Genomic DNA, 22,775 nt, shown 5'->3' with positions numbered 1-22,775 from the left:
TATCGCTCTCTCTCTCTCTCTCGCGCGCGCACACACACAATGTTCCACTGAGTTAGAGAATTGCAGATTTTATTATTTTTAGCGGACTCATGAACTGTCATTTGTAGAAATTGTTAATCCAGTATCAAAGAAGATACAAATTGTGGCCCTAAAGACTGTTATAGTTTTGGGATGTGCTTGGTTCAATTTTCTAAAAACCGTTTTTGGCATTTGCTTGGCTGTTTCCAGTGGGTTGCTGCAAATTTTGTCGGCTTTTTTTACTGCAAATCTTGCTTATTTTTATTTTTATTTTTACTGCAAATTTTGCTTTTTGTTTTTTTACTGCAAATTATGAGTCTGTCAACGAATGGACCTCCGTTCTCTCCCGGTGTATTCAACATTGCAATTAATTCCTTGAATTATTCCGCAATAGCTAATAACTCCCTCGAATTTTAAAAATCCCTAAATTATAGTAAGTAATTTGCAAAATGCTCTTTCATCATGCTAACTTGACAAAATTATACAAGTACCCCTGAAAAAAATTAGAACAAGAAAATTAAGTTAAAAAATTAATCTGAAATGAAAGAAATGTCTAAAACTGAATAAAGATTGTAAGATGCACTCTTGAAGAAATTCAAATCATCTTCCTCTATTTGAATCTCAAACAAAAATCCCTATATTGGATTCTTGGAATTGGAATTGGTTGAATTGGAGAAAATTTTGGTTCAAGTTTGTGAATTGTTTTTTTATTTTTTTTATTTCACAAATTTTAATTTTAAAACTCTAATTTCATATAACCGACAATATAGGAATATTATTGTACGAGGGTAATTTGATTCTAAAAAAATGGCACATTGGTCAAAATATAATCCATTTAATGTCGGAATAATTTGTAAGAGTTTTAAAATTGTATATGTGGCTATTTGATGTGGTATGCGTCACTCAGGTGACGTATAAAATATATTTTATTGTAGAGAGATACTCAAGGGGTTGGCTCGATCGGTAATCTCTTGAGCTCGTTAATTCTTGAAGTGTCAGGTATAAGGTTTGATCCTCGTTTTACTTGATCCGTACGAATGTATGCTTTGCATGGTATTTCAGGATTTAGTCGGACAAAACTCCGAATACCCCAATTACCTTATAAAATAAAATAACCTCTCAAGACTACTCACCTTGGAAAAATTTCTCAACTTCTAGCATCATTACGGACTTTAGATGGTCAAAAGAAAGAAGAAAACGGCCATCATAAGGAGAATGTGGACAAACGACTCAAATATGAGTCTTCAAGACCAATTTGGGGATGAAGTTTGTCTCGGACATAAAGATAAAAAATTCAGGCCTTAATCTTCATGAACAATATGATATAAGGATTTGCTTGGTCCACAATATAAAATCGAAACCCAAAACTTATTCATGATGATCAAGATTGTAATCTGCTCTAAGTAGGGTAACTTTCACGCTCTTGGGCAGCTACCTATTTTGTAAGACAATTTTATTTACTTTTAGATATTCTTTGATACCTTTTATCTTGGTAGCTTCGAACACATTCCATAGGTTGCTTTTTCCTTAACAGAGATTTTCAGTACCATAACCAATTTTTTATTTATTTATTTTTAATTTTTTTCTTTGTATCCATTTCTGCTAAATTCAACAAACACAAGAAGCTTTTAGTCATGTAAATATTCTTTTAGCTACTTATACAATGTAATCTAGTCAATTTCACAATCTTTTCTAATCAATTATCTCAAAGTAAGACTATTGCACAAAGTTATGAACTCAAACAACTCATCGCTAAAAATAAACAAATAAAGCAAATTAGTCATCAGTGATCACGATTTCAAAGAAATTCATCCATTTATTAATTAAGTGTTCCAACTTGCTTTCACAAAAATATAGTGAATTTAAAATAAATATATGTAATTCATATTATGCCAACAAATTCTTATAAAGGACAATGCTTGCGTCATCAATAGATTTAAAATAGATGTCCAAAAGCAAAAGCTGCGTTTAAGTTGGGTATTGCCCAATTATTCAGGTTTAACCCATTGCTGTGAAAATTTTAATTTTTTTTTTTCTTCTCTCTCTCCAAGAAAAACCATCAACGCGCACTGGTTCTGTTCAACGCTAATGCGCCATTGCCGACCATCTTTGCTCACCACTTCATCACTGATTCATGCCACCGTCAATTCATCCATCTTATGTAAAAAAAATTTAGTTCAAAAGACAGCGACATGTCAAATAATTCAGATTGCATTGGATTTTGGGCTGGGGTTCGATTATGGGGATGAATTGATTTTGCTAGATTTGGGGCTAGGGTTTGACTATGGGGATGAATTAATGTAAGGTTGCTGGAATGGGTTGGTAATGGTGAGAGAGAGAAGCAAAGGTTGTGATGGTGTTGTGGAAAAACCAAGAGGCGGGGTCGGTGGTGATTGTGATGGTGTTGTGCAAAATCCAACGCAATCTGAATTATTGAATCAGCGATGAAAAGGTGAGCAAAGATGGTCGGCAATGGCGATGCGATGGCGGCATTGAACAAAATCGGTGAGAACCAACGTTAATGGTCTTTCTTGGAGATGGAAAAAGGACAGAGAAAAGAAAAGAAAAAAACAAATCTCACAACAATGGGTTAAACCCGAATAATTGAGCAATACCCAACTTAAACTTAACTTTTGCTTTTGGATACCTGTTTTAAATCTATTAGGCCACATCAGCAGGTTGGATGAAGTTCATTGAACCTAGGTTGGATACGAGCATTGTCCTTCTTCTAAAACCCTAAAAATAAATAACCTTATCCTAAACTGTAATATGGTCCAATGGAAACTAGATAAACATCTGAGCACAATCCATAACCATAGAGACTCTAGTGATCTCAAGGGGGTACGGTTTGCACCCAAGACATATTGGGAATGAAACCCATAGCATCAATAAGCCCATATTTATGCAAATCCTCATTCTTCATCCAAATAGTTTTGACATGCAAATTAACTTGAAAAAAGTTCCTTCTTTGGTAGTCGAAGGATAATAATGATTCATTAAAGTTGATTGAGACAATCCTATTATGCTTTAGAAAATTATTTTTATTAAATTAAAAATCACTTCCGCTATATTATTATTTTCTTAGCCATTTCTCGTAGGACAGAGGCCAAGGTTGATGCTATGAATGAATGCATTGAAGAGATAGCTTCGAATGTGGATCATCTCAAGCAAAACCTAGCCGAGATTCGTGTCGCTCTTGACCTCCCACCTTATTGACGTTGACAAAGGGGGAGAAGAAAGGATTGATGTGCTTTATTTGCTATATATTGTAGTCATTCCTTGTATATGCTTGTATGCCTTTTGAAACTTCTTTATTGTATCAAGTTCATTAATCTTAATGAATTAGGAAAATCTTTGGGTATATATATTGTGCCTCTATGTTCTATCTTAAGCATATGTTATCATTGCTTCATTGTGCCATTAAATGTATGTTATATGTTTTAAATGGAAGCACGTTGATAGGGGAGATTTATAATCTCTTTATGAACTTAAATGAACTCAAAAAATGAAAATTCTTCAAAAATAATAAATTTTTTTTTGTATGTTGCTCTCCTTCAATAAAATTAATAACACCCTTAACTATTTTAATTCGACAAACATGGTCAAAAGCCTAACCATTTTAAAGTTAGGTAGCCCTCAAATGTATCCTCAATTTTACCAAATTGCCCTTTAATTTAATTGTAGAAAACCGTTGAACTATAACAAACTTGAACTTTACCCCCTGAATTGGGGTTATTATGCAATTTTTTTTCTTTATATAAAAGGGTTTTGTGTGATTAATCCAAGAGAGAAACTTGAGAATTTCAAAATAAAAAATAATAATCCAAATGTTTTGACCAATTGTTTCTTAATGGTGACTTTGATGAAAGGAATGATCTTGCAGAGCTTTTAGTAGTTAAAGATGGTTAGTTGCTAAAATTTAGTCAAGAGGGCTTAGATGCAATTGTTTTATATATAAATTGTTTACACCATAATTATCGGCCACTTTCCAGTAGAAACTGTGATGACTGATTCTAATGGAAGATTGATGTGCATACAAGGATACAATTAGAAGGCGACACGTGGCTTCATCTAAGGAAGCCATTTGGTAAAAGTAATTGCCTATGAACACATGGCAGACTTCTAGAACGGTGGTTATGGCTGAAAGTGGTATCCTTTAAGTGGGACACGTCGCAGGCAAAGAGTTACTTGCAGTTGAAAAGTCGTCACTGTTGAGTGGGACATGTGACAAGCAAAGGAGTAAAGGAGTTACTTGCAGTTGAAAGTTGTATCTACAAAGTGGGACATATGGTAGAATTTCAAAGGAAGAATGGTTATTCCAATGACATGTGGAAGATTCTGGTGGAAGGACGTGTGATAAAGCAGTAGAAACAACAAAACATGAGAATGTGGGACACGTAGCAGATTTCTAGTGCAAGATCGTGGTGGCAGACAGTTATTCTGGTGGAAAGTCGTGCAAGAAAACAAGAAGAAAAAGTAAAACATGGGTGCAAACATGGAGCATACACTTGAGAAACTGATCTAAACAACGTAAAAGCCAATGGAACTGTTGGCAGTAACTGCCATTTGAGAACTCCATAAATAGGACTCATAGTTGTAACTTAAAAATCCTATTCAACACCACAATCAACAATGTGTACTTATTTCAATTCAATTTCATCTACCCTCTGCATTCATGTAAAGTCCATTCAATATGTTTAATTTCAGCACTGCTTTTTCATTACTTCAGTTTCAGCAATATACCTTCAAGTTTAGACCTTTTAGTTCAAACCCCAAGACCTTTTAGTTCCAGTACTTTTAGTTCAAATCTTAAGTGCTTTTATCAAAGGCAAAAACAACAAAAGAGAGACAAAGTGGTGGTCATTTCAAACTTCTTTTCTTCAATTGCCTAATCTTGCAATATTCCTCCTGTGATATTGTTTGGTCACTCCATTGGAACTGTGGCACGCCCTCCAATTCCTTTGGCACTCCCTCCAATTCCTTTGGAACTGAACTTTTTACAGCCCAAACATAATTACAGCCCAAACATAATTCAAGGAAAGTGGCCTAATTTATTTTGTTTTTACAAAAAATAATAATTATTATAATAAAGTGATAAATTGCTCTTGAAAGTATAATATAACAGTATTTTTAGACAATTGTGAAGTATAAGAGTATTTTTGAAGTACAATTGTATCAGCTCCTTTTTTTAAAGAGAAAAAAAGTGGGATACACATGTAGAAAGCATTTTTTATATAAAAATTAATAATATAACTTTTCTGTATAAATAAATAAATAAATAAACTCAATAATGGACAAAAATATAACTTTTGTTCAATGTTGGTTGCTTCTAGGAGTTCAAAATGGTGAAAATGAAGGTAATTGAACCTGTATTTTTTGAGCGACAATGTTTGTTTGGCATTTCGATTTTTTTTTCTTTCCCTTTTATCTCGTAGACCACTAGAGTAAAAAAAAAAAAAAAAATGCGATGTCTAGTAGAAAATTTTGATAATGTTAGCTAAAATTTTACTTGAAACACTTTTCATGCTAGATATTACTTCTTTTTTTTTTTTTTTTTTTTTTTTTTCAGAAAAACAATATCACCTAAATAACTTTTAGCACTAATCTTCAGCAACACCGATTTGAGCTGACAATAAAAAAGTTGTGCGCTTAATTTTTTGACAAAGTATTTGGCACATATAGGGAGTGAAATATGGTGAATCTAAAAGGATACTTGTTTATTTTTAATTTGATATGGAGTTAACTCAATTTATTTCAAATTTGTCCAAATTCAAATTGGTACCGAATCGGTGAGGAAAAAAAAACTATACGACTCAAAATTAGCATTAAAAATCTTAAAAGTTAATTTCGAATAAGATCGGGCAGGTCTCAAAACAAATTTCACCCCATTTCTAGTAATGATTTGAAATAAAAGTGCTCCAAACATGTGAAACACCAACTCTTAGCACTTGTTATGGTAAAAAAATATTTTATTTTATACTATGCTACACGTTTGAATAATGGTCAAAAGTCAAAATTTTTAATTTTACATATTTTCGTACTATAATAATGGATAATGTAGCAATGAACAGTACCAAAAAAATATTTAAACTTTACTTTTAAAAAATTTACAACAAATAAACATTACAAAACATGATTTTAATTATTATTAATATTCTAAACATTATATAACAAAATATTTTAAGGGAAAATTACATATAAATGGAGTCAAAGTTCTATATTTACTTAGAGGCTGAGTCAAAGTTCCATATTTCTCTAAAATGGATTGCTGAGGTGGCACATGGTTTTTTACTGTTTAGAAATTGTGGTGCCTAAAATACTCTTCCGCGAAGGTACTACTTTTTCTTCGAAGGTACTACTTTTTTGAACTGAAGGTACTACTTTTTGGCGTCCAGGTACCATGTTTTTTAAACACCTGCAAAGGTACTACTTTTTCTCCGAAGGTACTACTTTTTTGAACTGAAGGTACTACTTTTTTGAACGGAAGTACCTACTTTTTTGTTAGGGAAGGGCATTTTAGGCACTACAATTTTTTAAACAGTAAAAAACTATGTGCCACCTCAGCAATCCATTTTAGAGAAATATGGAACTTTGACTCATTGTCTAAGTAAATATGGAACTTTGACTCTATTTATATGTAATTTTCTCATATTTTAATTAAAACAAAAACGTAGAAACAAAACATAATGCACCAAGGTTAATAAAGACAAATTAAACCAACTCCATGGACAAGCCGGCCAAGATTCGAGGAGATGAGAATCCGCTGAAAGAATATGAAGTGGTAATAGCAAATGGGAATGGAGGACAAATAGTTAAAATTATTTGGGTTTGTGGGGCATATTAGGAGATATGAATATGGTTCTTGTTTCTTATTCTCGTTTGTTTCCTTTTCCTTTATAATATTTAATTTGAATTATTCTTGTCCTAATCTAATTAAACTAATCCACTTTTCTTTTCTATATCTTTTACAAACTTATAGGTGTGACTGGTCAGATTTATTACAAATATTACTTTAAAATTACTATTAAATAATTAGAATTGATAATTTATATAGTCGTTGAAGTTAATTATTAGAGGTGTCTCAACGTATATATAGATTGAGTATTAACATCACTTAATGTCTTAAGTTTTTGAGTTAAATTGCGAAACATCTAACTTATTACATTTGGTATCAGAGACAAATCTAATTTTTTTATCTAACCATGAAAGTGTCCGGGTGTGACACCTTAATATAACCGTCAGATTTTAGCTTTTGATCCAGAACTATGCCAAGAGTCTGACTCTAAAGATATTGAGGTGTGGTATCTAAATAGACACGATAGCCCTTCCACATGCGTTTATTCAAAATAACAAAAATAATTATATGAAAATCTGAATGGTTGCAGAACTTTGATTATTTGACTTTTCTAAAAAATCAAATTAGTTTGAACTAAAAATATCTTTTACTTTTCAGCGTTGCGGTCATTCTACGCTACCATCGACCAATTATATATGACCAATTTTATCAGTTGATTGATACACGATCTTATTACAAATAAAAGTACTTCTCCACTCTCACCCTCCCTACAAAAGCACATCCACACACCTACATATACCTGTGTGTGTTTGTGCAAGCTCAGTTGGATTGCCATGGCGTCGTCGAATGCTCAACAAGGATGTGTCGTCTCCTCGTGCTGTTCTTCTACACCCGAAAAGATCATCATCGATACCGATCCCGGCATCGATGACAGTATAGCAATCTTAATGGCATTCCAAAGTCCAGAATTGGAGATCCTCGGCTTGACAACAGTATTTGGCAATGTTTTCACAGAAGATGCAACTCGAAACGCTCTGATTCTGTGCGAGATCGCAGGACGTCCAGATGTTGCTGTGGCAGAGGGTAGTCCTGAGCCTCTCAAGGGAGGAACACCAGGTGTTGCATACTTCATTCACGGTTCGGATGGATTGGGGAACACTTGTTTACCACCTCCTAGTTCCAAGCCAATTGACAAGCCTGCATCTGATTTTTTAGTGGAGAAGGTTTCCGAATATCCCGGCGAAGTGTCTATACTTGCACTGGGGCCGTTGACTAACTTGGCTTTGGCTGTCAAGAGGGACTCATCCTTTGCAAGCAAGGTGAAAAGAGTGGTGATACTTGGTGGAGCATTTCTTGTGTCCGGAAATGTCAATCCTGCTGCTGAAGCTAATGTGTTTGGGGACCCCGAAGCAGCCGATATTGTGTTCACCTCTGGAGCTAATATTGTTGTTGTTGGCATAAACATAACAACCCAAGTCAAAATGACAGGTATATGATCGACCTACTTTAATTTCTTAGGTTTTCATTTTTGTATTTATTGTGATGTTTTTATCTTAAGACTGCCTGCCGCCCCCAATGAAATTGAAGCTTTGAATTTGGAATTTATGGAATTAGAAAAAATTCTAGTTCAATTTGTGAGTTTGTTTTTTCGAATCACACCAATTTCAATTTTAAGATTCGAATTCTAAACAACCGAGAACACAGTCTAAGGTGTGTTTCGCTACATGGAATTAGAATTGAAATTGGAATTGGAGAAAATTTTGATTCAATTTTATTAATTGTTTTTTTTAAAAATTTCACCAATTTCAATTCCAATTCCAATATTTCAATTCCATGCAGCCGAACATGGCTTAAAGCGTGTTCCGCTGCATGAAATTAGAGCCTTGGGATTGGATGTGTTCGGTTCCATGGAATTCAAGCCTTGGAATCGGTGAAATTAGAGAAAATTTTCTTCTCAGAACACATCCTAAAAATATTCTACCACAAAATTAACATTTACCCTTGGGTTTCAGATGGTGACCTTATTGATTTGAGGCAATCTGAAGGAAGACATGCTCAATTATTAAGCAAGATGTGCAAGTTTTATAGAGATTGGCATGTAGAGGATATGGGAGTGTATGGGATTTTCCTTCATGACCCTGTCAGTTTTGTGGCACTAATCCGGCCTGATCTCTTTACATACAAGAGTGGGGTTGTGAGGGTTGAGACACAGGGTATCTGTCAAGGGCATACACTGATGGACCAAGGAATATATAAATGGAAGGAAAATAATCCTTGGTCAGGCTATTCCCCTGTTTCAGTTGCATGGACAGTTGATGTGGACAAAGTTCTTACTTATATTAAGCAACTATTGATGACACCATGAAATCTTCTTCTTCGTCAACTTGTGCTCCAATCAACAACTGAAGAATGAAGGTAGAGTTGTCTCTGATTTGTGCTGGAGACAGTGACATATTCTTTAGCTTTTTGATGGGTACAACTTATAATTTACCCTAGTTTTGGGTGTGGAGGCTAATTTACTGGTCTTGATTTGCTGAAAATTTCCTTCAATTTGTAAAAGTGCATAAAACCCTCATTTTAATGTCAAAAAGAAAAAAGAAAACCATCCTTCTTGCTGAGATGCAAAGTTATCAATTAGATTTTTGTATTTGAATGTTGCTGAAGTGTATTTTCAATAAATAATACTGACCATTGAAATCCCTTCTAAGGACTAAGTTTCCAAATCATGCAAGCGAAAGTGCAAGTACAGAGGAGATGGTTAACTGTCTCAACAACAATCTCACAAAAAGGGCAGATAGGGATCTCGGACGCTCCACGTAAAAAATGCAAATTATTCACGGGGATTCGCTCAAGGAGACACTGCCATAAAAACAATTGAACTTTTCTATGAGTGCGAATGGTCAACACCTGTTTCCACATATTGCCTTTGATAGCATCAAAGCTACAAACTTCCACTAAGGACAGAGTGAGGCAAAGGAGTGAGAATAGAGAGAGCAACATGATAGACACTTTTAACCGAAAACCTGCCATCTTTGGAAGCAGTGGCGGATCCAAGGGGGGCTTAGGTGGGCTTACCCCCCATTTTATTTATTTATTTATTTATTTTTAGTATAGGTATATTTAGCCCAATATTTAAAAAAAAAAAAAAAAATTAGTAGTAGTATTAACCCCCCAATTTTAACCCATCTAAACAGGCCCAATAACTAAACCACAATTTTAAAACAAAGGTATAACCAAATAGGTCCAAGCCAAACAAGTCCTAAACAATCACTAAGCCAAAGCACAAAAAACTCCTAAATTCCTAATCTTGCATAAATCAAAGAGCTCACTACTTTTCTCCCTCTAAAGTCTAATCCTATTTCTTCTAAAAATTTTCAACTTTTTAATCTTTCGATCCCCAATTTCCCCTTGTTTAATATTAACCCCCCCATTAACAATTCCTGGATTCGCCCTTACTTGGAAGCATCCCAAACTTTACAATCAACTTTCCCATGGAACTTAAAGGGATTTTTAAAATAAGCATACTATCACAATGGTTGAAAAATTGACATACCAATTTAGAATTCCACTCATGAGAGGAGTGGTTTATTAGTTCAGCTACAAAAGAGAAGTTGTCCCCAAAATTTGAAGAAGTTACAGAGAGATTTGAGAAATCAAGAGTGTGACGACCCAAGTTTTTCAAAACCTGGTGTATTAATGAGTGATCCGAAACTGACCCGATACACGATCCCAAATGCGGAAGTGAAAAAAAAGAGAAGCGGTCTCTAGAGATGAACATCATCTCTAAAACGCCAAAGAGACTTCCCAAGAAGCCACGAGACTCAAAAGAATCAAATGCGGAAGCTAGGGTTTTCAAAGGGACAAAAGTACTACTAGGGATAAAATGGTCTTTTCACACTAAAATGGATGCTACCATGCATACCATTGGATAGACAATAAAAAATTAATAAAGTTAGACTCAAGAATCGCTTGATTCGGAGTCCGGATGAAGAAGATATGGAACCTCGAAATTTTACCAAAAAAACTTAACAGGACTGTGACTAGTGCGATCAATCGTAACTTCTACGATCAATCGATCGCAAAGTCAGCGAACGATGAACAGTTGCCAGAACCCAAGTTTTTTTAAAAAAATTAAAAGGGTGCCCAGTGCGATCGATCGCATAATTCGGCGATCGATTGCCAAATCCACGATCGATGGGCAGTAGCCAATTTTCAGATTTTAAAAGTTGAAGTGCCCAGTGCGATCGATTGCCAAAAGTTACGAATGATGAATTTTATCCAAAAAGGTGCTCTAGGATGGATCGCAGCCATCTGCGATCGATCGTCGATTTTGTGATCGATCGCAGCTAGTCTGGCTGTGACCATGAAGTTTTTAAAAATGTTTGTTTTTCGATGCCAAAACGATTTTTTTTGCAAAAACCTTATGAAGTGACCCCCCCTAAAAATGGGTTTTCTATTCAACCATGGTCTAAACCAAAATTAAAATACAACTTAGAATACCCAAAAATGCCCTCAAGATAAATTAGGTTGCTAGGATAAAAACATGCTGAAATTTGTCATTCATTTCATTCGTCAAAAGAGATTGGCCCTTAGCCTCATTACATAAATATTGAAGTGTAATCTAAATATGATGTTTAAGTTCATATTACATGTCCAAAAAGGAGGCAAGCTATACTTTCATACAAGTTATACATTACAACTTCAAAAGATAGTTAAACATGCCACACTTGCATGTACATAAAATCACACAAAAAAAATATCCAATGTAGCTTAAGTCGAACTAGGGATGTTGTGCATCCCAAAACAAGGTCTCCTTACTTGAAAAAGTCCAAAACAATAAGGGTGAGTAAACAAGTTACTCGTACAAAATGAATATGCGTATACCCTAAAGTTTTAATGGCTTTTGTATGCATAATATAAACCATTTTCATGTGGATCATGCTTCCTAATGTCTGCGTTTCAAGGGGAAGCTAAGGCAACATCCAAAGCTATATTTGAAACAAGTTGAAAGCAATCCACAATGGGTATAATGATCAAATACAATGGTATACTCCATGAGATACCACAAGTTCCTAAGTTCAATCAACTTGTAAAATAACACGAAATCATACAATATGGAAAACTTAGAGGCGGCATCCAGTTGTGAACTTATAACATAAGACAATACAAGTTATTTTGGGCATTAACCTTCAAGGAACTACCTAAGTGCGCACTATAAGTTGGGGAGAACTCTTACCTCCTGCACTAGGGCCAAACCCTAGCCATTTCAATGTTTCTTTGCCCCAAGTATATCCAAAATCAACAAGTTGTCACCACAATTACAAATGCTACAATGCAATTAAACACTATCCATGCACAACCAACAATTTGATAATCACACACAACCATGCTCTAAGTCTCCAAGCTATAATGGCATGTGAAATGTCAAATTTATAATGCCATATCAACCTATAACAAGGTTACTAAACAAGGGATTCATCCACATAACATAGTAAGCCTAAACCCTTGATATAAGCAACAATATAACATAGATTTCATAACAATATCAAGGCAAGAAGAATACTAGAATTTCATAAGCATCAAAACAAGAAATCTTTAGATTTTATTCTTACACAAAATGGAACTACAACTATACAAGAGTTTAACCATATACAGTCTTATTCAAAATGAAACCCTAGGTTAGATAAAATCAAGGTTCATCCATATATAACCCTAGAACTTCACTAAACATGCATACAACTTATATCAACTACAAGAATACATGATACACTTAAAGTATAAACATAATACACCCCATACCAAGCTAAAGAATAGAATCTCTAGAATCCTCAAGAAAATGGGAGCAAATAGTGAATCCAAGCAAAGGTGTTGTAGAGGTGGATAAGAGGAAGGTTTTGTCTTCCAAGACCTAAGCCCAAAGGTGAGAGGAAGAAGCTCAAAATCAAATAATGGAGGCTAGGTTCATTGAGGTCAACAGTGGAGTTTATGTGGGAGGTTGGAGAAGAAGAGAAATTTCTCTAGAAAATTCACTAAATAAACACATTGATAGTCAATTACACTACACCAACACTACCTCTCTCACATACAAACACATCCACACCCTCCACTTGTCAACATCCTAGGCCTCCTCACAAGTTCTAATCCTAAACCTACACTTGTCACCATCTTTTGCCTCTCCATAAGACTTAATCTAAGCCCTACACTTGCCAACATCACAACCACCAAATGCCTGTATCTAAGGTCAACAAGTGGGTGAATCTACACCCAACACTTGTCACCAAACAAGGCTTCCAAGTGTTTCCACTACAAAGCCTACAAGTGGCCCAATGGGAGTGTGACACTTGTCACACTTTTTCATAAATTGCAATATAGTCCCTCTTCTAAATATCTTAAATAATAATTGAAAAAAGGTCCCAAAGACCAAAATATCCCAAAAATATAATTACACAAAGTACCCCAAAAGAAGAAATGTTTTCGAAAAAACTATGCATCCATACCCCTATGGGAAAAAGTAAGCAAGTTAGCATGCTTTCTACAAAAGTAAGGCTACGCATTTCATCAAAATAATATGGGGTGAATGCATGTAAAGTCGGAAGTCAAATCCGAGCTCAAACTCTACCTCGGGTCTCCGAAACCCTAAGGTTGCGCGAAAAAGAAAAATGCTAGAAAACGGAAAAGATAAGGACAGGGTCCTCACAACCTCCCCTCCTTAAAATGATTTCATCCCAGAAATTAAGCCATACCTGAAATTGCGAACAAACCGGATACAGAGAGCGAACCTCTTACTCTAGTTCCAAGTTAGCCTCCTCGACTCTGTGGTGTCTCTACAAAACCTTGACCAATAGAATGATCTTAGTCCGTAAGACCTGCTTTCGTGAGTCAAGAATCTGGACTGGACTTTCCTCGTAAGTCATATCCTCGTCAACAACGACATCCATCTACCGCAAGACATGTGATGGATCCGGCTCGTACTTACTCAATATAGGGACGTATAAAACGTTGTGAACCCTTTCCAAATCTGGCTACAATGCCAAACGATAAGCAACCTCACCGACGTGATCCAAAATTTGAAACGGTCTAACAAACCTAGGAGATAACTTGCCAGTCTGTCAAAATCTTAATAGCCCCTTGCGCGGAGAAATCTTGAGAAAGACATGGTCTCCTACCTTAAAAGATAAAGATCTCTTCCTCTTGTTAGCGTAACTATTCTGCCTACTCTGAGCTGTAGTCTACCGCTGTCGAATCAACTTGATCTTCTCTGTAGTTTCAATGGCTATATCGGGACCCAAGGCGACTATATCACCTACCTCAGTTTAATAAACTGGAGATCTGTAAGGTCTACCATACAACGCCTCAAAAAGGTGCTATGCTAATACTGGTTGATAATTGTTATTGTAGGAAAACTTAACCAAAGGCAAGTAGTCTTCCCAATTACCCCCAAAATACAAGATACAAACCCATAGCATATCCTCCAATATCTGAATGGTACGCTCTAACTGACCATCATTCTGAGGATGGAATGCCGTCCTGAAGTGAAGCCTCGTATCAAAAGCCTTTTGAAAGCCCTGCCAAAAGTGAGACGTGAACCGAGGATCCCTATCCGAAACAATGGATACAGGAACCTTGTGAAGCCTGACAATATATCTCACATACAGTACACTAAGTCTCTCTGTGTCATCTGTAACGACCTGAATAGGGGGTCCGAATCGCTAACCGTGTCCTTAACCAAACCCGAGGACACACTAGGGTAAAATGGTCATTTTACAATATGAGAGGTTAATCCATTCTTAAACTAGTCAAATAAAGTTTAAAACAATCATTTTAGTCATTCTATGATACTCGGTGAGGTTCTACAGTCATCGGTTATAAATTCCCAAAAATACCCTTACTCGATTCAAGGGGAATTCCAATACTGTTCCACTAAAACAATCATAACTCTCAACATGAATAGAATTTGAAGATGAGGTTGGTCTCATTGGAAAGTTAACTCAAAATCCTTGAAAATGGACTCAAGAATTACCCAATTTGGGTTTGAAACGAAGCAGTTAGGGCCAAATGAAGTCAGGTGATCCAATCTGACAAAACTATGAAGGAAAAAAAGTCCATTGGAGGACTTGAACCGGTTCCCAAATATTGGTACTAGTTCCACATGGTTAGTATGCCCAAATGTGAACCAAAACACCCTTTGAACAAGTTCCATGAATGCTGAACCGGTTCCAGAAGACCATAACCCAAAAAAATGCCCAGAAAAGCCTAAAGTTAAGCATTTGTGCACTTAGGTACCCCATTGGTCCCATAGTAACCTTATTCCAAGTCCAAACCTATCCCAAATCATTCATTTAATGGTGAAATTAATACAACTAGGTAATATTACATTCAAATAAAACCATACACGAGTCCATTAGCCTTAAGGTCTTACATGGATATTGAAATCCTAATGAGATCACAAATTACAAGAGAATGGTCTCAAGACCATTTCCAACCATGTAATAGATACAAAATGACCCCTAAGACTATTTACAACAAAAGGGGTAAAATACACATTGAGCACAAAAGAGTCCAAGTCCGTCAACCCAACTAAACTGGTGGTGGATTGTCGTCCGCCACCTCCTTTCCGTGTCCTAAAAAATATTAATAATAAAAGGGGTGAGCAAATTGCTCAGTAGGTGGTGCTTAAGACACACCTCTTGTGACCCTGTGAATCCAAACAATGAATAGGAATAAAGGTAATGGGATCATGCCATGCCGGGTAAAAATACAACAACAATTTCAAGGCCATAAATAAACAATGTCGTGCCATGGATTGCAATGACATGCTATGTCGCTCCCCATTTTCAAAATCCATTCCATTCATCACTTTTCAAACCGTTAACACAACCCGTCCCATGGCAACTCTATGGCGACACGAGAGAAGGATTGGCTACTGTCTCTGACCCATGACAACTCTATGGCGTCATTTGGGGCACAGATAACTCAACCACGCTAGGGCGGTCTCCCTAGTTCCCTTTAGGTCACATTAACGCCACGGTTACTAGGTAACTCTTAGGCGACAGGGTTTTCGCAAACTCTTTTATCAAAAAAATTTCCAAAAAATCCCCCTTTTTCTATTTCAAATCAATTTTCCCAATTTCCTTGCCCAATGTCATGCATGAATGCATCATGCTTCTCTAATGATATGTCAAGAGAAAATTTTATACAATACAAATCAACAACCATCATAACGTGGGTCCGTCATTGACACTCCAAATTTGTGCAAAATAGTGTGGCCAAGTTTTAAATTTATAAAATGCCACTACTAACTCTAACTACTAATTTAGCTAGGGTGAGTAGGGATCGTCACAAGGGATTGTGGGTGTACTTACAATGGAAACAATGTATAGGGTTAGTAGGTCGAGTGATCAAAAGGTGGTTTGTTTGGTTAATTAAATTACAATGTATGTGACGGCCCAAGTTTTTCAACCCAGTGCGTTAGTGATGAACCGAAAGTTGATCCGATAATGGATCCGAAATGCGAAAGCAAAAGATGAAACCAAATTCTTTATAGATATAAACCATCTCTAAGACACCAATGTGACCTTCCATGAAGCCACGAAACTCAAAGAGGACGAAAGCGGAAACAAAGGTCAAAACAGCCAAAAACAGTGAACCAAGGGGCAAAATGGTCAACTCACAATTAAAAGGATAAATTTGACTCTAAACAAGTCAAACAAGGTGAAAACAACCTAATTTATTCATTTCACAACATTCCAAGAGGTTCTAAGAACGTTGGACAAGAATCCCACAAAATGCCTTATCCCAGTCGAAGTAAAAACTGACACTACTTCACTAAAACATAAATAACTCCCACTGTGATTGGAATCTAAGAATGGCATTGGTACCATTAGAAATCTGACTCAAAATCCATGAATTTAGGCTCAAGAATCACCCCATTTGGATTTAAAATGAAGAAGTTATGGTCATTTGAAATCAGAACATCAGTGCTGAAACTAAACTGAAGAAGTTGGGTGAAAGGGGTCATTTTGGTCAACCGAAATAACCCATTGGACGACCAAAATGAACATGCTGAGAGCAAAAATCAAGTTTTTAAGGCTTGGTTGTTTCGGTAGACCGAAGTAACCCATCGGACGACTGAAATAGGTCCAAACAGTGCAAAAGTATACTGGAAATGAGTGATTACTGTGCATTAACAACTCCAAAGGCTATCGGTCGTCCGAAACTTTTCGGACGACCAAAACAACTCGAAAAGCTCAGAATGAACCTGCTATGAACAAGATTTGATGAAGCTTCACCCAAGCTTCAAACCCCAACATGGATATGATCCAAAACATGATTTTAAGCTATATAAACATGCTAGTAAGTATAATTTACATGTTGAAATGTATTACAATGGCCTATGGCCTCATTACATGACATTTGCTCAAATTCACATACCAAACCTCAAAGTTGGAAAAGTATATGTTTCAAAAGCAAAACTTGGAATCTAAGTGCATACACTTAAACTTTAAAGTTGGTGACCCTTGGCTACAAATCGTACATATCATATAGGTTCCAAACAACTAACTTAAGTATACTTTACATACAATGAGACAAAAATAGCATATTGAACCTATCTAGGTGCTACAACATCAAAAGTAAGACTTAAATATGCTAACACTTGCATGTGAACAAGAATGCTTTGAAAGAACTTTAAATCTCCAAACCACCAAAGGTAAATGCTAATCTCCATACCTTGAATCCTGTACCTGAAATATGCCCCAGTAACGTAGGGGTGAGCAACATAAAGCTACTCGTAGGAAATGAGCATGCATCGACCTACGTTTTATAAGTTTGCATGATTTAATCATTGTGGTTCATTCCACCTAACGTCTATGTCAAAGGTTAGACTTAGGGAGCATCCTAGCTACCTAAGATCATTACTAGCATAAAACACATCCTTTATGCAATTTCAACAACACAAGAGCATGCTACATATAGCAACACGATATAACATGCTTACATAAAGCAACTAAATAGAAACATGCTTACACAAAGCAACAATATAAGAACATGCTTACACCAAGCATCAATATAGGAATATGCTTACACAGAACAACAAGATATAGATTTTCCAAGTAATCAACTTAAAATCTAAAATGCGAAATCAACTAAATATAACAATTTAGTATAATTAGAATATCTAATACCACATATCAAGACATAGATTTTCTAGACTATCAACTAGAAATGTAAAAGTGTGAGATCAACTAAATAAAACAATTTAGTATAGATGTACTTAACAACATCAAATCGCCAATAGCCAAAACCACAAGTCACAATATAAACACGATTGCAAACTTGGAATTGAATGCGAAAACAAATAGTGGAAGACTTGGACATCACGTCTCGGATTTCCGTCGAGAACAAAATGGTTGTTCCCGGCACTAACCCGCAGGGAAAACCACCCTAAGTGCGCACTATCTCAATTGGGGAGAACTCATACCTCCCGCACTAGAGCCAAACTCTAGCCATGTCACATGTAACAACAATGTCCCAAGAGAATCCAAAATATACCAAATAAGTTCACAACTTATACTTAATTTATATATAATACACGAAATCATCTTCCATGCACAAGTAGGTTAAAACCACACAATCCATGTCTTAGGATTCACATTCTAAAGTGGCATACATAATGTCAACACGAAGTGTACAATTCATTACACAAGTTAATCATATATTCAATATTGGAAACAAGTTCTCATGAATATAAATTTAACAACAAGGTACTCAATGCTTAAAACATAATCAAGTGAATACTCAACAAGTCCAAATCCATGATCTCAACATAGAAGCAACTTCTAAAACATGATTAAATCCATGGATAAACAAGATAGAATTTAATAAAACCAAAATAATTAAACTCTCTAGATTTCTCATCATTTCCAAATGGCCTCAATTTAATATATGTTAAAGGACAAATCATGGTCATTACATATATGCATTTAAAAGCTTAATTAGGCCAATGAAACCACAAAATAGATTTTAATTAATTCTTTTAATTAAAGTCTCTAAATTTTCAATCTCAACCAAATGCTCTCAAATTAAAGTATGTTAAATAACATGCCAAAACTTAATTTAGAAGCATAATACAACTCAATTTCATGCAAGGTATAGCCATGAACTTTAATCTTTCACAAAAGATAAATATTAATTAAAAAGTGCTATTCTTATTTAATTAATCCCAATTTAATATATGTTAACAAATATATTAAAACTAAACTTTTTAGAATGCCACAATTCAAATCAAAGTTATATATCATTATGAATTTTAAATCTTATACAAAGAAATAAAAATTAATAACTTTCTAGATTTGGTACAAGGCATACATATATGCTGTATAATCATGGCAAACACACAACACAAAACACAAATAATCCTAAAACATTCCCTACCTCCATTTGAGATGAAATCTCAAATCCCCACCAAAATGAATGTGCTCTGAATCCGACGAAACTTCTAGGTTTTGTCGGGAACAACACCGTGAACATAACCTCCAAGGAAGCCCCATCAAATTCACATCTTGACTTCAAACCCGAACTCAAGAAATGGCCAAAACTGAATTCTAATAAGGGGGAATGGAAGAGCACGTCGAGGGGAACAATAAACATAAAGGTACTACACCTTTTCAACCAAGGGAAGTGGCCAGAAAATGAAGAAGAAGACCGGCAGCCATGGTTACCATGAGATCCGGCCAAGAGAGAGGAGAGAGAGAGAAAAATCTGGTATTTTCTCTTATCTCACACTCTATTTATAAAAAATCTCAAAAAGTGCCCCGAACGGGCCCCGCCGGGTCCAGAAAAGTGGAATTTGAGTAGACGCACTCAAACGAAAAAACTCCGTAAATAAAAAAGATTCAAAATGAGAAAATAAGAACAACGGAAGAAACGACATTCAAAATTGAGTCTCGACCAGAAAGTTATGCCCCAAACAAGTTTGGTGCTAACCGGGGCTAGAAACCTTGAAACTAGAGAAAACAACCAGAAGGAAATTCCAAGAGTACACGACTCGACGAAAAGTGAAAATGAATCCCGTACAAGGATCCACGCTCAAAACAATACATTTAGCAATAACTTTCGTTAATTGCACAATGGCCCCTCCAAAAAGTGAAAACTGCAAAACTGTCCCAGAATAAAAATATCTTCCAAAAAGATATTTTTTTAGAAACCCCTGAAATAGATATCTTCAAAAGATATTTATGAGAAATACCCCAAGAAAAGAAAAAGATTCTAAAGAACTGCGTATCCATGCCTCTATGGACACCGGGAGCAACCAGAGTACTTTACTACAAAAGTAAAGATACGTATTTCATGGAAACCACTGAGAATGAAGATACGTGAAGTCAAAAACCAACTTTAAACACAAGAAGTGTGGTTACACCAACAAAGTGACAAACGGGGAAAAGACAAAATACGGAACAAGACGAAATGGGTAAAAGGACAAAAAGTGAATAGTGTCGAAAAATGAAAAATGTGGAAATGACTCGGTCCTCAAAAGAAGTTGCCATTCCAAAGAAAAGAGTCTCGGAAGTCATTCCAGAGCACTCGAGATGACACTAATTGATAAGAAACCAAACTCAGAAGAGAAAAGACAATGGAAAAAAATTTATCCGAAAATCCAGGTCATTACAATGTAAATGAATGCAATACTAAGCAACTAAAGTAAATAAAAGGGTAGAGAACAAGAGAGAGAGGTCTTGGGACTTAGAGATCACCACTAAACATCACCATTCTAAACATTTAATGTGTAATAAATGAGGGGGAAACATGTGTTGCAATACAAAGAGGTGTGATTGATTGAATCAACAAGTATGGATTGACTCATTAAGCATACATTGTCTAGACAACCTAGTGAATAGCACAATATATCAAACTAAGCCATTAATCCTTCCTTTAAGTTCACAATCAACACACTAACAAGTTAGAAAATAATACTACTTGCATTTATAAGTATAGAACATCAAACAACAAGCATGGATTGTCCTTCCATCTAAGAAACTAAGGCAACTACACTACAACTAAGCTAGGAACATGAAAATTAAACTAATTAAGCTAAAGGAGAGGCACAATCTATCAAGAAATGAGCATGAACCATCAAATAAACCACAAAAGTATTCTATTAGCACTATGCCTTGACAATCTCTAGATTCATAGTATTAATACACATAGACATGCATCAACATCATAAAACCAAGAGATAAACACATGAACATCTATTCTAGCATACATAGACATATGGATAGAATGAAATGATCAATAGGAAGTATTAAACCACACAAATCATTGTATAAATAAGATTCATATATAGATCAAGTGTCAAGACAGCATTACAACACAAATCCCCTCAAAATACAAAGCATTAAGGTCTAGAAGGTATGCTTAGGGCTAACTCTAGCCCCAAGAGATGTTTAGCCACTCATTGATATAGTCATCCAACCCTCAAGGGCTATCTCTATTGTAGAAATGTTCTTCTCCTTGGTTGAAACCCTAGAAGAATGGAAGAACTCCCAAGAATAGTGTATGTCTCTCTAAGCTTTAGCCTCCTTTCCAAGATAGATGATATATGATATATCAATGAATGTTGATGAAATTATATCTATATTATGCTCTTAAAATGGCTCCAAATCCTTATATAGGAGGCTCAAGTGTCACACCCAATGGTTTAGACTCGTGCACTAAGGTCCATTCAATGATTGCACCATGAGCCATCTTTTAATGAGCTGGACTCTATTTTAATTCGGACTTGAGGAGGTTCGATCGATCGAGTTCAGATGAGATCGATCGAACTTTGGTGAGATCGATCCGATGTTGGCGAGATCGATCCATCCTTGGCAGCGCCTTTTAGAATAAAGACAAATTTGAGATATTTTTGGGATAAAGACAAAAGTGGTATGTGGGGATAAGATCAAGGAATTTCGATCGATTTGAGAAAAGTTGGATCGATCGAAGATGGTAAAATCTTTTGGATAAGGACAAAGGCTTGGATCCATCTTGAAATGGCTAGATCGATCCATGTGAGATCGATCGAAAATATTCCTGATCGATCGAAGTTTGCAGATTTCCACCACTTTGCTTCCACTTTGCTCCATTCTTCCATTCAGCTTGAGATTGCTTCTTTTATGCTCTAATTTGGCTGAATTAGCTTATTTTGGGGATAAGTGCCTGAAAAGGGCAATAACATGAAATTAGTCTAAAACGGGAAAGTAAGATAGATAAAGGTCCTATAATACTCGAGCTTAAACGGTTTAAGTGTGCACTTTTCAGCGCTTATCACCATACACATGACTTAGAGGAAATTTCAAAAGAATAATCAACATGCTTCATATTGTAAAATCTTGCAATTTAAATGTAATAGGCAAGGAGTACTACCACATAAGCATGCTATTTCACATATTATCAACTAATACATATAGTCATATGCCTCATTTACAACTATTTAATCATTTGAAAGGAAATCAACTCAATTTAGCATGCTATACAATAAATCACATAGACTAATTCACAAAAGTGCAAGAAATTGTGGATTAGGAATTCCTACCTCACTTAAATACAAAAACCCCCAAAATGAGCCCAAAATTTTGAAAATCAAGGGTTGGCCAAACAAGGAATTGCCTCTGTCAAATGGAAGGCCTCGACGAGCTCTCCGATTTGCCGTAAACAGCACCAACAAACTCTCAAAATTGAGAGAGAAATCAAAGCTTGAAATTGTTGAGAAAAGAAAAAGAAAAAAATAAAAATGAGAGGGAGGAAGAGAGCGTGCCGGGTAGAAAGAGAGAGAATGAGGCCATAATGGACTTTTGGCCACTAATTTAATTTAGTGGTGGGTCCCACAAATAAAAAAAATCTTTTTAACTTATTTTTTCATCACAAAAGTTATATATATACACCTTAACCAATTTACAACACAAACAAACATGTCACCACA

At 35.6% G+C, this 22,775-nt stretch overlaps 1 protein-coding gene across 1 annotated transcript; it reads left to right on the top strand.

Annotated features, from left to right (window-relative positions):
- The first annotated feature begins 7,529 nt into the window (after positions 1-7,529).
- LOC132268186 (uridine nucleosidase 1-like) lies at positions 7,530-9,432 on the top strand. The gene is made up of 2 exons (XM_059768969.1): positions 7,530-8,302; positions 8,827-9,432. The coding sequence occupies exons 1-2, from the start codon at positions 7,648-7,650 to the stop codon at positions 9,177-9,179; spliced, it is 1,008 nt and encodes a 335-aa protein (XP_059624952.1). The 5' UTR covers positions 7,530-7,647; the 3' UTR covers positions 9,180-9,432.
- Positions 9,433-22,775: the final 13,343 nt, after the last annotated feature.

Source organism: Cornus florida, unplaced genomic scaffold, assembly GCF_030987335.1.
Source record: "Cornus florida cultivar Cherokee Brave unplaced genomic scaffold, ASM3098733v1 CherokeeBrave_3.0.0_Hap2_Chr08, whole genome shotgun sequence".
NCBI lineage: Eukaryota > Viridiplantae > Streptophyta > Magnoliopsida > Cornales > Cornaceae > Cornus > Cornus florida.
This window is presented reverse-complemented; position numbering and strand designations above follow the sequence as displayed.